The sequence below is a fragment of the Mustelus asterias genome, chromosome 3 (assembly GCF_964213995.1).
Source record: "Mustelus asterias chromosome 3, sMusAst1.hap1.1, whole genome shotgun sequence".
Taxonomy (NCBI): Eukaryota; Metazoa; Chordata; class Chondrichthyes; order Carcharhiniformes; family Triakidae; genus Mustelus; species Mustelus asterias.
Genome location: NC_135803.1, coordinates 14,923,724 through 14,941,486, shown reverse-complemented (window position 1 = coordinate 14,941,486; position 17,763 = coordinate 14,923,724). Strand labels below are relative to the sequence as shown.

At 45.9% G+C, this 17,763-nt stretch overlaps 1 protein-coding gene across 1 annotated transcript in view; it reads left to right on the top strand.

The window, feature by feature from the left end:
* Positions 1-16,297, top strand: part of eif2a (eukaryotic translation initiation factor 2A) — a 54,149-nt gene extending 37,852 nt beyond the window's left edge. The window contains exons 10-14 of the mRNA XM_078205182.1: positions 4,224-4,795; positions 12,135-12,245; positions 12,463-12,579; positions 13,112-13,177; positions 16,070-16,297. Coding sequence (XP_078061308.1) covers positions 4,224-4,795; positions 12,135-12,245; positions 12,463-12,579; positions 13,112-13,177; positions 16,070-16,135 — 932 coding nt within the window. The 3' untranslated portion in view covers positions 16,136-16,297. The remainder of the gene's footprint in view (positions 1-4,223; positions 4,796-12,134; positions 12,246-12,462; positions 12,580-13,111; positions 13,178-16,069) is intronic.
* Positions 16,298-17,763: the final 1,466 nt, after the last annotated feature.

The window sequence follows — 17,763 nt, the reverse complement described above, 5'->3', positions numbered from 1 at the left end:
GATTTAAGTAAGAATTTTAACAACACCAGGTTAAAGTCCAACAGGTTTATTTGGTAGCAAATACCATTAGCTTTCGGAGCGCTGCTCCTTCGTCAGATGGAGTGGAAATGTTCTCTCAAACAGGGCACAGAGACACAAAATCAAGTTACAGAATACTGATTAGAATGCGAATCCCTACAGCCAACCAGATCTTAAAGATACAGACATTGTGAGTGGAGGGAGTATTAAGCACAGGTTAAAGAGATGTGTATTGTCTCCAGACAGGACAGCCAGCAAGTCCAGGAGGCAAGCTGTGGGGGTTACTGATAGTGTGACATAAATCCAACATCCCGGTTTAGGCCGTCCTCGTGTGCGGAACTTGGCTATCAGTTTCTGCTCAGCGACTCTGCGCTGTCGTGTGTCGTGAAGGCCGCCTTGGAGATCAGAGGCTGAATGCCCGTGACCGCTGAAGTGCTCCCCCACAGGAAGAGAACAGTCTTGCCTGGTGATTGTCGAGCGGCGTTCATTCATCCATTGTCGTAGCGTCTGCATGGTTTCCCCAATGTACCGTGTCTTGGGACATCCTTTCCTGCAGCGTATCAGGTAGACAACGTTGGCCAAGTTGCAAGAGTAGGTACCGTGTACCTGGTGGATGGTGTTCTTACGTGAGATGATGGCATCCATGTCGATGATCCGGCACGTCTTGCAGAGCTTGCTGTGGCAGGGTTGTGTGGTGTCATGGTCACTGTTCTCCTGAAGGCTGGGTAGTTTGCTGCGGACAATGGTCTGTTTGAGTTGCGCAGTTGTTTGAAGGCAAGAAGTGGGGGTGTGGGGATGGCCTTGGCGAGATGTTCGTCTTCGTCAATGACATGTTGAAGGCTCCGGAGGAGATGCCGTAGCTTCTCCACTCCGGGGAAGTACTGGACGACGAAGGGTACTCTGTGCACCGTGTCCCGTGTTTGTCAGTGCGGTTTTTCGCTGTGGTGCGTCGGAACTGTTGATCGATGAGTCGAGCGCCATATCCTGTTCTTATGAGGGCATCTTTCGGCGTCTGGAGGTGTCTGTTGCGATCCTCCTCATCTGAGCAGATCCTGTGTATACGGAGGGCTTGTCCGTAGGGGATGGCTTCTTTAACGTGTTTAGGCTGGAAGCTGGAGAAGTGGAGCATCGTGAGATTATCCATGGGCTTGCGGTACAGTGAGGTGCTGAGGTGACCGTCCTTAATGGAGATGCGTGTGTCCAAGAATGCAACCGATTCTGGAGAGTAGTCCATGGTGAGTCTGATGGTGGGATGGAACTTGTTGATGTCATCATTTCGTTGTTTCAGTGATTGCTCACCATGACTCCAAAGGAAGAAAATGTCATCGATGTATCTAGTGTATAGCATCGGTTGAAGGTCCTGTGCGGTGAAGAAGTCTTGTTCGAACCTGTGCATGAAGATGTTGGCATATTGAGGTGTGAATTTGGTCCTCATGGCTGTTCCGTGTGTCTGGATGAAGAACTGGTTGTTGAAGGTGAAGACATTGTGGTCCAGGATGAAGCGGATGAGTTGTAAAATTGCATCTGGAAACTGGCAGTTGACAGCGTTGAATACTGAGGCCGTTGCAGCAATGCCATCATCGTGGGGTTGCTGGTGTAGAGTGCCGAGACATCCATTGTAACTAGGCCAACGTTGTCTACCTGATACGCTGCAGGAAAGGATGTCCCGAGGCATGGTACATTGGGGAAACCATGAAGATGCTACGACAACGGATGAATGAACACCACTCGACAATCACCAGGCAAGACTGTTCTCTTCCTGTGGGGGAGCACTTCAGCGGTCACGGGCATTCAGCCTCTGAACTTCGGATAAGCGTTCTCCAAGGCGGCCTTCACGACACACGACAGCGCAGAGTCGCTGAGCAGAAACTGATAGCCAAGTTCTGCACACATGAGGACGGCCTAAACCGGGATGTTGGATTTATGTCACATTATCAGTAACCCCCACAGCTTGCCTCCTGGACTTGCTGGCTGTCCTGTCTGGAGACAATACACATCTCTTTAACCTGTGCTTAATGCTCCCTCCACCCACCTTGTCTGTATCTTTAAGATCTGGTTGGCTGTAGGGATTCGCATTCTAATCAGCATTCTGTAACTTGATCTTGTGTCTCTGTGCCCTGTTTGAGAGCAGATTTCCACTCCATCTGACGAAGGAGCAGCGCTCCGAAAGCTAATGGTATTTGCTACCAAATAAACCTGTTGGACTTTAACCTGGTGTTGTTAAAACTCTTACTGTATTCACCTCAGTCCAACGCCGGCATCTCCACATCCGAAGACTTAATACAGACCTCCCACCTAATCCCATTTACCAGCACTTGGCCCATAGCCTTGAATGTTATGACGTGCCAAGTGCTCATCCAGGTACTTTTTAATAGAAAGTAGTTATACCCAACAGGGAATATGACAATATCGAATCAATGCTATTATGTCTTCCCAGGCCCTTGTAATGTCCCGAGGTGCTTCACATGTTATTTACAAACATGGTAACCAGTTAGTGCAAAGCAAGAACCCACTAATAGCGACTGGATTGATGATCAGATCATTTGCTTTTCCTTATGTTGGTTGAGGGGGTGAATGTTGGTCAGAGAGTTGGAGGAACTCTTTCTCTTCTGATAGTCATCATTGGACATTTTGCACACAATTGACCAGGTGGGACCTCTGTTCAACATTTAATCCCAATCTGGCATTCCCTCAAGTTTTTTTTAACAAGTGTTTTAACTGTCAAATCCGTGAGTCTGCAGTCGCTGAATATTAATTTGTTATTTTGAGACTTTAACCATTCAGACAGTGGGAGACAATCTGGTGATGTATCTCAGGAAATGTTTATTAAGCAAAAGAAGGTAATACTTAACAAAATCAGGCAGCCAATTGACTGGCTTAATGCAGTTCTTGCTTCCTAACTCAGCATACGGTGCAAGGCAAAATATGATACAGCACGATGCATTTGATTTGAGAAGGGGTCAGAAGGACTCCAGAGCTATAAAAACTGATTGCAGCATTTACTCTGAAGCGCAGGATACATAGGGCTGTTGTATAATTTAACAAAGTAACAGCTTCTCTTTCAAAGCCTTACGTGTTAAAAAACGACACTAATTTAGGACATAAGGCTGAACATTCAACACTTCACAACATTTTTCCTTACATGGAAGGCCTGTCTAACTCTGAGTCTTAGGTATTGAGTACCACTGATAAGTTTTAATTGGCAGGGAGTGTGATGATCCCAGATTCGGGCCATTTACTGAGTAATTAAACTATAAACATGTGGTTGCATTGGCATGAGGCCATGTGGTGTCTCTCACCTGACAACTACAGTCAGACATGTATCCCGATTACAGAATATAGTATGAGGTTGATTAATTAATATGCTCCAATTACTTGATCCTTACACAAAAGTAATCCAAAACTAGAACAAAGAACAAAAGAACAGTACAGCACAGGAAACAGGCCCTTCGGCCCTCCAAGCCTGTGCCGCTCCTTGGTCCAACTAGACCAATCATTTGTATCCCTCCATTCCCAGGCTGCTCATGTGACTATCCAGATAAGTCTTAAACGATGTCAGCGTGTCTGCCTCCACCACCCTACTTGGCAACGCATTCCAGGCCCCCACCACCCTCTGTGTAAAAAACATCCCTCTAATATCTGAGTTATACTTCGCCCCTCTCACCTTGAGCCTGTGACCCCTCGTGATCGTCACTTCTGATCTGGGAAAAAGCTTCCCACCGTTCACCCTATCCCCTTCATAATCTTGTACACCTCTATTGGATCTCCCCTCATTCTCCGTCTTTCCAGGGAGAACAACCCCAATTTACCCAATCTCTCCTCATAGCTAAGACAAGGCAACATCCTAGTAAACCTTCTCTGCACTCTCTCTAACGCTTCCACATCCTTCTGGTAGTGCGGCGACCAAAACTAATTGTTAAACATGGACATCCTTACACCCAGCACTGCAGAAATGTCAACCTACATTGAGTGTTGGAAGTAAATGAGGAGACTGATTGAGGCAAGAATGCTATCAACTTACCCAAGCTCCTGATATCTTCTTTAGTTGGCATCCCTTTTTGTCAGATCACCCCTTTGTGAAGTGCCCTGGAACATTTTTTTTCTCTCAGCTAAAGATGCTGTGTAAATGGAAGCCGTTGTTATTGTCATAATGCACTGAAGTAGCGTAACAGCATCTTATTGTTGAAACAATTCTTTTCTTTCAGCAAAAAATGGCCCAATCTATGATGTGGTCTGGAACCCAAACTCACTTGAATTTTGTGCGGTGTATGGCTTCATGCCTGCTAAAGCGACAGTCTTCAACCATAAGTGTGACCCAGTCTTTGACTTTGGCACTGGCCCTCGGAACGCGGTGTTCTACAGCCCTCAGGGGCACATCCTCGTGCTAGCGGGCTTTGGAAACCTCCGAGGACAGATGGAGGTCTGGGACGTAAAGAAATACAAGCAGATTTCTAAGCCCCAGGCCGCTGATACGACCTACTTCTCATGGTGCCCGGACGGAGAGCACATTGTGACAGCAACCTGCTCACCAAGACTACGGGTTAGCAACGGCTACAAGATCTGGCACTACAGTGGCGCAGTCCGCCACAAAGTTGAAGTGCCGTCAGATTCTGAACTCTGGGAAGTGCAGTGGCAGCCATTCGTAGAAGGGGCTTTCCCAGAAAAGGCCATCAAATATCAGACTGTTCCCAATGATGTTCCTAGTATTGACGTCAAACCTGCACAGGCTTACAGACCCCCAGCCTTGAGAAACAAGCCAGTAACTAGTACAAAATTGGTGAGTGTGTGATTCAGTACATTTGCTTATTTGAGTCTAGGTACCCTTTTTAAAAATTGTACCAACTTTAAGTAGTTTTTTGCGATTGCTGTGAATATCCCACCGTCAGAAGTTTGTTCTGATTTCCTTTAATCCTTTCATGGAATTTGGGCATCGCTGGCAAGGCCAACAATTATTGCCCACCCCTAATTGCCCTTAAAACTAAGTGGCTTGCTAGGCCATTTCAGAGGGCAAGTTAAGAATCAACTAAATTGCTGTGGGCCTGGAGTGACCTGTAGGACAGACCAAGTAAGGATGGCAGATTTCCTTCTTAATAGGGCATTAGTCACCATTACTGAGATTGGCTTTCAATTTCAGATTCATTAATTGAATTGAAATTCCATCAGCTGACGTGGTGGGATTTGAACCCATGTCCCCAGAACATTAGCCTGGGCCTATGGATTATTAGTTCAGGGACATTGCTACGACTCTACAGTCTCCCATATGCGCTGAAGTCAAATAGTTTCAGAACGTAGCATGAGAGATTCCGAACAAAGCCCAAGAATCATAGAATCCCTACAGTGCAGGCGGAGGCCATTCGGCCCATCGGGTCTGCACCTAGCCCATCTGAATGTTGAAGAACGAGGTCTGACGGTAACAGGAAATTATAAATTGGAAAGTTAGGTTTTAATGCATCAGAATCCTTTTGTTCACTCTCAACTCTGGGTCCAAAGTTTATGGATTCCAGTACTGCCATTCCAATACTGCAAAATTTGAACGCTGACACTTCAGTGCATTTCTAAAGCATTCCTCAGATCAGAAGCTGAACTGGACCAGCCATATAAATGCGATTGCTACAAGAGCAGGTCAGAGACGGGAATCCTGCAGTGAGTAACTTTCCTTCCGACCCCCCAAATCCTGTCCACCATCTAAAGGCACAAGTTGGGAGTGAGATAGAATATTTTCCACTTGCCTGGATGGATGCAGCTCCAACAACACTCAAGAGACTCAGGACAAAGCAGCCTGTTTGATTGATACTCCATCATCTACCTTGAATATTGTCCTGTTGAGTTATTTTGAAATAGGGGGTCATAATTTGAGAATAAGGGGTAAACCTTTGAGGACTGAGGTGAGGAGAAATTGCTTCACCCAAGAGAGTGATGAATGTGTGGAACTCACTACCACAGAAAGTAGTTGAAGGCAAACGTTGTGTGATTTCAAGAAGGAATTAGATATAGCTCTTAGGGCGAAATGGATCAAGGGATATGGGGGGAAGGAGGGATGAGGGTATGAATTTGATGATCAGCCATGCTCATAATGAATGGCGGAGCAGGCTCGAAGGGCCGAATGGCCTACTCCTGCTTCTAGTTTCTATGTATGTTCCTATGTACCTTGGACATACAAACCTTGAAAGTTGGCAGAAGGAACAAAAAACAAAGATGAATGAACTAAACTTAGCTCTGAATGGGATAAATCCACCGGACGTTCTGGTAGAGATACATATATATATATATATAATATATATATATATATATATATCAGGGCATCTGAACTGACATGCTGGAGACCATCAGGATAGTTTAGTATTCCTGTGATTCTTCACACATTATACAGCGGTGACAATTTAGTCCATTTGTCAAAAAGCATTTCAAAGCCTGTTGAAGTCGCTGCTGTGATGTAGGAAGCGTGGCAGCCATTTTGCACTCAGCAAAGTCCCACAAAGGGTAACGTGCTAATGGGGTACCATAGCAGTGCGGTCAGCATCCTGGAGTAGTCATCCAGCGGCCTGGATGAATGATCCTGCACTCGATCCCATTGTGGCTGCTCCAGAATTTAAATTCAGTTAATTAGATAAATCTGGAGTTAAAATCACATGTCTCAGTAAAGGTGACTGTGAAAGTACCAGGTTGTCACCTGGTTCACCTGATGTCTTTTTGGGACGAAAGCCTGCCATCTGTATTTGGGTTTCACCAGTAAGTGACAGCAGATTCCCAGCAGACTCTTTACTCTCCAGAGTGCCAGCAAGCCTCTCAATTGTATCAAACTGCAACAGGGAACTCAAACAGGAATGAAACAGGATGGAGAACCCGGCATCAACCTCAGCAGTGGAAACAACAAAAGCAAGCCAGTCCAGTCAGCCCCTCAAAGTCCTCATGAACATCTTGGGACTTGTGTCAAAGCTGAGAGAGCAGGTAACAGACTGACATAGGTATACACAGCGAAATATACTTTCCCGCCCCAGTCCCCAATTCCTCCATCACCTTCACTGGATATCGTAGAATCCCTACAGTGCAGTAGGGGGCCATTCGGCCCATCGAGTCTACACCGACCACAATCCCACCCAGGCCCTATTCCCGTAACTCCATATATTTACTCTGCTAATCTCCTGATATTATGGTCAATTTTCATTGGTCATTTCAGAGGTCAATCCACCTAACCTGCACACCTTTGGACTATGGGAGGAAACCGGAGCATTTGGAGGAAACCCACGCAGACACGGGGAGAACGTGCACACTCCACACAGACAGTGACCCAAACCAGGAATCGAACCCTGGTCCCTGGTGCTGTGAGGCAGCAATGCTAACCATTGTGCCGCCGTGCCGCCTAGGATGTCCTGTCCCACTAGCAGGAAAGACCCACCAAAGGTGGCAGCACAGTGTATATAATTGGGAGGGAGATCTTTACAGTTGGCTCCGTACCCCAGGAGGTTTCATGGTATCGGGTCAAACAATGGGCAATGACACCTCTTGCCAATGTTTTTGTTTTGTTCGTTGCTGGGATGTGAGCATCGCTGACATGGTCAACATTCATTGCCGTTCCCTAATTGCCCCTCAGAAGGTGGTGGCGAGCTTCCTGCTTGAACCGCTGCAGTCTGTGTGGTGTACACTGCTCTTCGGATGAGAGGACCAGGCTTTGACCCAGAGGCTGCAGGAATGGAGATCTAGTTCCAAATCAGGATGGCGTGTCACTTGAAGAGGAGCTTGCAGATAGTGGTGTTCCCAGGCACCTGCTGCCCTTGTCCTTCTAGATGATAAGAGGTTGTGGGTTTGGAAGATACTGTCTAAGGAAAGGAGCCTTGGTGATTCCCCTACCCTCCCTCAGTTAATCAGTACATCTCTATGTCGAACACTACTTGGAATACCACTGAGGGCACAGAACTTACTCCTGGTTGGAAATTTCAGTGTCCATCACACAAGGTGGCTCAGTGGAACCATGACTGATCGAGGTGGCCCAGTGCCAAAGGATATAGCTGCCAGATTGAGCCTACTTGACCACATTCTTACCAATATTTCCTCACCTCTCGATCATCAGCAAAGTGATGAAAGTGTCATCGACGCTGCCATGAAGCAATACTCACCAGTCACCTGCTCAACAGATAATCAGTTCTTTCCAGGAGCAATGAATGGGCCAAATGGCCGCCTCCTGTAACAGTTCTGTGATGGGGATCTGGGGAAAGCTCTGCACCACCTGGAGTCGTACCGAGAGCTATACAGACTATATATACCATATATGGTCTGTATAGCGTGCAAGAAACAATACTTTTCACTGTATGCTAATACATGTGACAATCAATCAAATCAAATACTTGGCACAAAGGAAGATGGTTATGGTTGTTGGAGGTCAACCATCTCCGCTCCAGTCCATTGCTGCAGGATTTCCACACAACTGTGTCCTCGGCCCATGCACTTTCAGCTGCTTCAGCGATAACCTTCCTTCCAACACAAGGTCGGACGTAGGGGGAGTTTGATGATATTTGCACGGTGTTCAGCACCATTTGCAAGACTTCATATACTGAAGCAGTCCGTGCCAACCTATGGCAGGACCGAGCGAGACAACATTCATGCTTGGGTTGATAAGTGGCAATAAATATTCATGCAGTGTAAGTAGCAGGCAATTCCAACAATGTAACCATCTTCCCTTGACATTCCTGTGACAGGGAGATGAGGTTTTATCCTATCCTGGAATGTCAAATGCAGAAGAGATATTCTGATTAAGTCAAGTAAGATTACCCACTGATGTGGGGTAACCTAGCTTACCTCTTATGATGCAGTGTCATGCCCAGTACAGGCATAATGATTATAACAAATTTTAAAGCTACATTTCAAAACGTGAACACCAGAAGCTCTCTAAGGTGGCTGCAAGTGCATCGTGTGACTTGGCAGTATTCAACTCCAGACAGTCCTGAAACTTAGAATCCCTACAGTGCAGAAGGAGGCCATTCGGCCCATTGAGCCTGCACTGACTCTCCGACAGAGCATCTTACCCAGGCCCACCCCCCCGCCCTAACCCCATACATTTACCCCACTAATCTCTCTAACCTACATATTTTGGAACAGCAAGGCCAATCCACCTAACCTGCACATCTTTGGACTCTGCACCACCTGGGGTCATACCTGTATGGTCTGTGTAGCGCGCAAGAAACATTACTTTTCAAACTCCACACAGTCACCCAAGGCTGGAATCGAACCCGGGTCCCTGGCAGTGTGAGGCAGCAGTGCTAACCACTGTGCCACCGTGCTGCCCTAACTTGAGCAAATACCTAATTTTAACAATGGCCTATGAGAGCCACTGGTAAAATTCACACATCCACTTGTTAAGGATGCACTTTCAACAAAAAAGACTAACATAGCGGCCAACTCCTCTTTGAAATGCACATCTGGAACGCCTCTTGCATTGTTGAGTCTCTCGTACTCTGTCATTGAATAACTCATTTGCCCCTTTTCTCCCTTCACTTTTGAATTGAAGTGGATTGCAGAAGTGTTATCACAGTGTGCAGCATTTTCTTTATAATCCAAGGGTTACTGTAGCAGGCAGCTATGAGGCAAAGTCACCTGATCACTGTTATCGATGGGGAAATAAAATCCGTCGACTGGAAACTGCCGTGGAGTCAGGTGATGCGATGCTTTTAGCTCTTGGTTCCTGGATCCATATCCCAGCTGAGACTGATGAGAATGATCATGCCAGCGTCATGACAGACATACTCGACCTGCAACACCTGGACCACATGGCAATTCTGGATCCTATTCACACGTGTATTTCGCACTCACTGGCGTTGATTGAATTTGGTGTTTGTGGAGTTGTCTTTTAGGCTTGTTATCTCATGAGTAGATAAACCCTAAATCTGAACACCCAAGATTTGTTAGTATCCCTGACTTGAGATGGATAAAAATTGATTTGAACACAAAATTCATAAAGCTCACTGAAGCAAACCCATCCAGCCCACAAAAGCTTACATATCATTTCTGTTACAAAACCAGTTCCCTTCGTTGAGGTGCTTAACTGTCAGTTTCACTCCGAGGCTGCCAGAAAGATCAGTGGTAGATGGAAAATGAGCCAACTCCGGCAAAGGTTCTGTTTTCCTGGCTCCCAATTTGTAATGATATTCTGTGTAATTAATATGACTTGTGACTCACCCTCTAATTTTAGTCCTCTCTGAGGGGAATGTCAGGCCTGCGCTCATCCTGTCAAATATATTCAAGAGATCGATCAAAACATGAGGAATAGGCACAGGAGTAGGCCATTCGACCCCTCGATTCATGCCCTGTTAGTCAACAAGATCACGGCTGATCCTGGACCTCAACTCCACTTCCCACCTGACACCCATCTCCCTTGATCAGCTCGGAATCCAAAATTCTATCTATCTCAGCCTAGGGTATACTCAATAACTAAGTATCCACTCCCCTCTGGAACAGAGAATTCCAAATATTCACAATGCTCGTGTTTCTACTCCGTTTAGTCCTAAATGACTGATCCCTTATTCTGAGACTCCTTGTTTTAGGTTTTTGAGTCATATTAATTACACAGAATATCATTACAAACTGGGAGCCGGGAAAACAGAGCCTTTGCCTGAGTTGGCTCAGTTTCCATCTACCACTGATCTTTCTGGCAGCCTCGGAGTGAAACGCAATCCCACCCAGGGCCTATCTCCATAACCCCATGCATTTGCCCTAGTTAGTCCCCCTGACACTAAGGGGCAATTTAGCATGGCCAATCCACCTAACCCGCGCATCATTGGACTGTGGGAGGAAACCGGAGCACCCGGAGGAAACTCACGCAGACACGGGGAGAATGTGAAAACTCCACACAGTGACCCAAGCCAGGAATCAAACCCGGGTTACTGGCGCTGTGAGGCAGCAGTGCTAACCACCGTGCCGCCCCAATTTGAATACCTCTGTCAAACACTCTCAGCGTTTTGGATGGAACAATATGGTGGCCTCCCTTTCTTCAAAGGTCCATAGAGTTCAGGGTCATTCTACTCGATCACACTCCACGCTCCCCCCCCCCCCCCCCCCCCCCGCCTTCAAGTTCATCATGAGCAATGAAAATCTATAGTTACTCCTGTTTTTTTCAAAATGCTCAGCCTTATCATGTAGGAATGCAGATATATGTATAAATTTATCAAGAGTTATCTCCCTTGTTGACACTGCTAACAATAGTATTGTCCAGTATCCTACTCAGCTACACAGATAAGGAAAAGCAATGGTTATGTAGGCTTGCTGATCTCAACTGGGACAATTGACCTGAATGCTGAAATTGGAGAGTTGGGGGAGGGGGACGGGTTGGGGGAGGGGGACGGGTGGGGGGGGGGGGGTGGAGGGGGTGGCACGGCAGTGGTTATTAGGTGGGGCGGCATGGTAGCACACTGCTGCTTCACAGCTCCAGGGACCTGGGTTCGATTCCCGGCTTGGGTCACTGTCTGTGTGGAGTTTGCACATCCTCTTCGTGTCTGCGTGGGTTTCCTCCGGGTGCTCCGGTTTCCTCCCACAGTCCAAAGATGTGCGGGTTAGGTTGATTGGCCAAGCTAAATTGCCCCTGAGTGTCCTGGGATGCGTAGATTAGAGGGATTAGTGGGTAAAATATGTAGGGATATGGGGGTAGGGCCTGGGTGGGATTGTGGTCGGTGCAGACTCGATGGGCTGAATGGCCTCTTTCTGTACTGTAGGGTTTCTATGACTAGTCTCGGCTGAGCAATAATGCAGCCAAAGACCAAATAAGCTGCTTGCCGTTCAATGTAAAAACTGGCAGATGTACACTTAAGTGAGGTACTGGAGGACTGCCTGCTATTGCATCTAGCAAGAATTACTAGGAGTGGGAGGAAGGTGGGTTTAAAGTGGATTTGGTAAGAGATGTCACATAGCTTGCTTGAGGTTGAAAAATGGCTCTGCGCTGGGAAACTTTGAATTTTTTTCATGGAAAAATTGACACGTGCAAGTTTTGAATCAAAAAAATTGTTGATGGCGGATCAAAGAAAGGAAAGAAGCATTTGTAACATCGTGTACACCTGCGTCTGGTGCAGTGCTGCATGAGGTTGCTGGGCTGAGATTTGATCTGGTGCACCACTTGTTTTCTTTCCCACCAGCACGAAGAGGAGCCGCCTCAGAACATGAAACCACAAGCTACAGATAAGCAGCTTTCAAAAGCCGCTCTGAAAAATCAAAAGAAACGAGAGGCTCGGAAGGCAGCAAAGCAGGTATGTTCACACGCGAGCTCAGTACCGATAAAGCACCGTCGTAAGCTCCACTATTTCCCCCACTTCACACTGCTGCATCCCTGTTTGGTACAAAGTTATTAAGCAAACAGACAACAGCATTGATTTACAGGGGAGAAATGTGTGTGGGACAACCCCACTGATTTGCAAGCAGAGATTCTTGATGCTAATAATCCTCTTTCCTGCCTCTCACCCGCAGGAGAGCAAGTCCGAGATTACACAAGAAGCACCATCTGACCAAGAATCTAGACCTGTACAATATTCTGAGGGCCATGGTGACCCAGAAGTCGATAAGAAAATTAAGAACATCAAAAAAGTAAGCTCTTGGGAAGAAGTGGGCGGGTTGGGGAAGCGACAGCACAAGCTAATTTGTTGGTGTGTTTCTGTTTTGAACAATGAGTTCATTTATCACAGACATGGGTTCTTGTACGTTCATAGAAACCCTACAGTGCAGAAGGAGGCCATTTGGATCATCGAGTCTGCACCGACCACAATCCCACCCAGGCCTTATCCCTGTGACCCCCACATATTTGCCCCGCTAATCCCTCGAACCTACGCATCCCGGGACACTAAGGGGAAATTTAGCACGGCCAATGCACCTAACCCCGCACATCTTTGAACTGCAGGAGGAAACCGGAGCATCCGGAGGAAACCCACGCAGACATGGGGGGGGATGTGCAAACTCCACACAGACAGTGACCCAAGCCGGGAATCAAACCTGGGTCCCTGGAGCTGTGAGGCAGCAGTGCTAACCACTGTGCCACCGCGCCGCCCCAATTTTGTTTGTTTGGTTCCGTCTCCAAACCTGTGACTGTTCGCCACTGAACAAAAGGACTTTTTTGTTGCAGAAACTTAAAGCAATCGAACAATTAAAAGAGCAAGAAGCATCTGGCAAGCAACTAGAAAAAAATCAGGTATTAAAAGAAGTTAATGTTCTACATCTCGGGCTTGTATGCTGCTGATGGCCAAGTACCAAAGACTTCTCGGTTTGGTTTCTGTCCTCATTATGGATGTTACCTAAAGGTCCCTGTTCCCTGCCGCAACAAAGTGTCTTGGCAGTTTGAGGTGCTAGAACAGAAAATGCAATGGCAGGGGCATGCTGATTGCCCATTAGGGTGAGCTGGGTTGTCATGAGGCACTCGTTCACCACACGAGGGAGCCACTGAGGCGCCAGTCAAGCTCATTTGTGGTGAAACCCACCCATGAAGGTATTGTCCCTACTCTGGAAGGCCTTTCAAGAAAAAGGTATATCCAACACCTTGTTAGAATCATAGAATCCCTACAGTGCAGAAGGAGGCCATTCGGCCCATCGAGTCTGCACCAACACCTATCCCTAAACCACACTTATCTACCCTGCTGGTCCCCCTGACACTAAGGGGCAATTTACCATGGCCAATCCATCTAACCTGCACATCTTTGGACTGTGGGAGGAAACCAGAGCATCCGGAGGAATCCCACGCAGACACTTGGGCGAACTTTCGGACTCCACATAGACAGTGACCCAGGGCACAATCAGGACTACACCATTCAAAGTTGCCAGTTACATTGTAAATTACAGTTATATACAGCTGCCATTTAAGTGCAGGTGGAAGCATCAAATTATAGAGCGAGATGAAGCGAAGGGGAAAATCCGTGGAAAATGAATTTCCATGTGGAAAAGTGTGGGGTCATCAACTTTGGATGTAGAAAGGATTAAACAGGGTATTTTCTAAATGGTGAAATGCTAATGACAGTAGAGTTCCAAAGAGACTTGGGGGTCCAGGCATTTAAAACATAAGAAGTAGAAGCAGGAGTAGGCCATTTGGTCCCCCGAGCTTGCTCTTCAATAAGTTCATGGCTGGTTTGATTTTGTCCTTTACTGCCTGCCCCCCGCCCCCACATAACCCTCGGCTCCTTTGTAGGTGAAATTGGAGCATTAAAAAGTCATGAGACTGTACAATAAATAATAAAAAAGGCCTACGAAATGCTAACTTTAATATATCAAGAACAAGAATATAAGGAGGGGTAGAAGTCATGTTTCAATTATACAAGCCCTGGTTACATCACAGCAAGCAGTACTGTGAGCACTTCAGGCCACCAAACTTTAGGAAGAATATACTGGCCTTGGAGGGAAATTATGAGGTGAGGTTACTCAAACTAGGGTTATATTCCCTGAAATTTAGAAGGTTCATTGTTGATTTGGTCCAGGTTTCCAAAATAATAAGGGGAATAGATAGGGTAGATAGAGACAACTGTTTCCGCTGGTTGGGGAGTCATGGACTGAAATTTTGAGCCTGACCTTTGAGGAGTGAGATTAGGGCTTGAATCTTGGGCTTTTGCTAGTGGCGAGTTTGGAGGCAGGAAAGGCAGATACTTAGGTTGGATGGTGGCATACACTACCACCTCCACCAAGTTCTGGGCGGAATGGCTCACAGTTGACCATTAAGGGGCTTAAATGGTGTAGTCCTGATTGTATAGGCAAGGAGTGGGGAAGTAGGAATAATTGGACAGCTCTTTCAAAGAGCTGACACCAACACAATGGGCCAAATGACCGCCATCTCTGCTGTAAGACTCAATGATCTTGTGATCTGTTGAATGGGATCACATAGCTCATAAAAATATATAATGTTCAGTTAAGGAGCTGAACAATTTTAACCCCTTTTTTGCCTTCTGATCTCCTTTTCCGCTCCTATTCTGGAGCTCACATCTTGAGCATCGTTCAGCCCTGTTACCTCACTGAGTCACAACTTGTGTGTGCAATCCTCAGGGCAGAGCTTCCATTTTGAGCGCCATTGAGAAATGGTGCCCAAATTCTGCTTCAAGTTGCGCGGCTTCAGTTACAGTTTGTGTGTCCACAAAAATTCATTTATATAATCGCACATATAAAATCTTCCATGAGCCAGCTCAATCGAGCAGCATGATCAGACGTAATTGTCCATCCTTCAAATACATGGTTAAAACAGAACTATTGTTGGCCCTCCAATTTCCTCCCCAGCGGTTAATATTTCTTTCTGCTGGGGCACAGCTCAATGGATGTCAGACGTTTTAAGTGTGACCTTAAAACCGGTCAAGCTTTAATTTGAAGGCCGTGCTGGTGCTGAATGCAATCTTGTTTTCATCCAGTATCTACAAAAGAAACACTTTTCTTTTGGCAGGCTTCACTGCTTAGCAACCACAACCATGAACCCTGGCTTAGTTTTTCCATCTCTGGCCCTGGGATACTTTTAAAAAATTCATTCATGGGACATGGGCGTCGCTGGCTAGGCCAGCATTTATTGCCCATCCCTATTTGCCCTTGAAGGTGTTGGTGAGCTGCCTTCTTGAAACGCTACAGTCAACATGCTGTGGGTTGATCCACGATGCAATGAGCATGCTGCCATCTTGGCTGAGACCAATTGATCTGGGAAGATTAAAGGTCGAATCTCAGACATCTCTGGTCTTTGTTTTTTAATTCCCTGCAGGGTAATATGGAATCCTACAGTGCAGAAGGAGGCCATTTGGCCCATTGAGTCTGCACTGATGACAATCCCATCCAGGCCCTATCCCCATAAGCCCATGCATTTACCCTAGCTAGTCCCCCTGACACTAAGGGGCAATTTAGCATGGCCAATCCACCAAACCCGCACATTGTTGGACTGTGGGTGAAAACCAGAGCACCCGGAGGAAACCCACACAGACACTAGGAAAATGTGCAAACTCCACAATTTACCAGTTGAGCTTCTGGGGAAGCCAAGTTTGACTTTTCTTGGCCACCTGGTTGTAACTGTGCCATAGATTGTACCATAGACTGAGATTTTTTTTTAAACTCCATCTCTGTCTATTTACAGTTGGAGAAAATGCAGAAAGAAGATGCTCTTTTGAAGGAGCTAGAAGACCTGGAACTGGGTTTGTAAATATACCCAAAAGGAGCTGGCTTCACATGCTATTGGAAAATTATTTTCATTGTTAAATTTATGTGATAAAAATCCAGATACTATGCAATGTAAAAGATTTGGACAGTGTTACAATAAATTAGTATAAGAGAATAAAAGGAAGTGTCTTGCAAGTAAAATGTACCTCTTTGCTCCAATAGTCAATGATTAACATTTAGCTGCTCAATGTAAAAAGAGGAACTTGTATTTATATAGCGCCTTCCTCAAATTCAGCACATTGCTTTGATTTTACAGCCAATAAAGGGTGGTCATTGTTGTAATGTCGGGGAATGAGGCAGCCAACTTGTGCACAGCAAGATCCCACAAACAGCAATGAAATGATGATCATAGAATCCCCACAGTGCAGAAGGAGCCCATCGATCCTGCACCGGTACTTGTCGACAGAGCATCCCACCCAAACGCTATCCCCATAATCCCACATATTTACCCCACTAATCCCTCTAAACTACACATCCTGGGACACTAAGGGTCAATCTAGCATAGCCAATCAACCTAACACACACATCTTTAGAGTGTGGGAGGAACCTGGAGGCAACCCACACAGACACGGGGAGAATGTGCACAGACAGTCACCCAAGGCTGGAATTGAACCTGGGTCTCTGGGCACTGTGAGGCAGCAATACTCACCATTTATTACCAGATACTCTGCTTTAGTTGAGGTTTGAGTGTTCAACAAGATATCATGGAGAACTCCCTTACTCTTCTTCAAATAATGCTGTGGGCTCTTTTATATCCACTTGAGAGGACAAATGGTATCTAGATTTAACATCTCACTTGAAAAGTGGCACTCTCTCAGCACTGCAAGCCGAGATGATGTGCTGATGTTTCTGTAGTAGTTATTGAACCCTCAACTTTTTTGATTCTGAGGTAAGTGCTATCATTGAACCATGGCTGATTCCTTGGGACAAGATGATAAAGTTTAGATCTCAAATTGGTGAAAAATGATTTACAAATTTCAGTACTTTTTAAGTATTTGGGTTTTTTTTCAAGAATACACCACCTTACCCCTAAAAGCATCTGTCACTTTCTTTTTCTATTCCACTATCTAATAGGGGGACCATGGTTATTGGTTCTTCTGATGTGGAGATGCGCCGCGGCGTTGGACTGGGGTAAACACAGTAAGAAGTTTAACAACACCAGGTTAAAGTCCAACAGGTTTATTTGGTAGCAAAAGCCACACAAGCTTTCGGAGCTCCAAGCCCCTTCTTCAGGTGAGTGGGAATTCTGTTCACAAACAGAGCATATAAAGACACAAACTCAATTTACATGAATAATGGTTGGAATGCAAATACTTACAATTAATCAAGTCTTTAAGAAACAAAACGTGAGTGGAGAGAGCATCAAGACAGGCATCTTTTTAGCCTGTCTTGATGCTCTCTCCACTCACGTTTTGTTTCTTAAAGACTTGATTAGTTGTAAGTATTTGCATTCCAACCATTATTCATGTAAATTGAGTTTGTGTCTTTATATGCTCTGTTTGTGAACAGAATTCCCACTCACCTGAAGAAGGGGCTTGGAGCTCCGAAAGCTTGTGTGGCTTTTGCTACCAAATAAACCTGTTGGACTTTAACCTGGTGTTGTTAAACTTC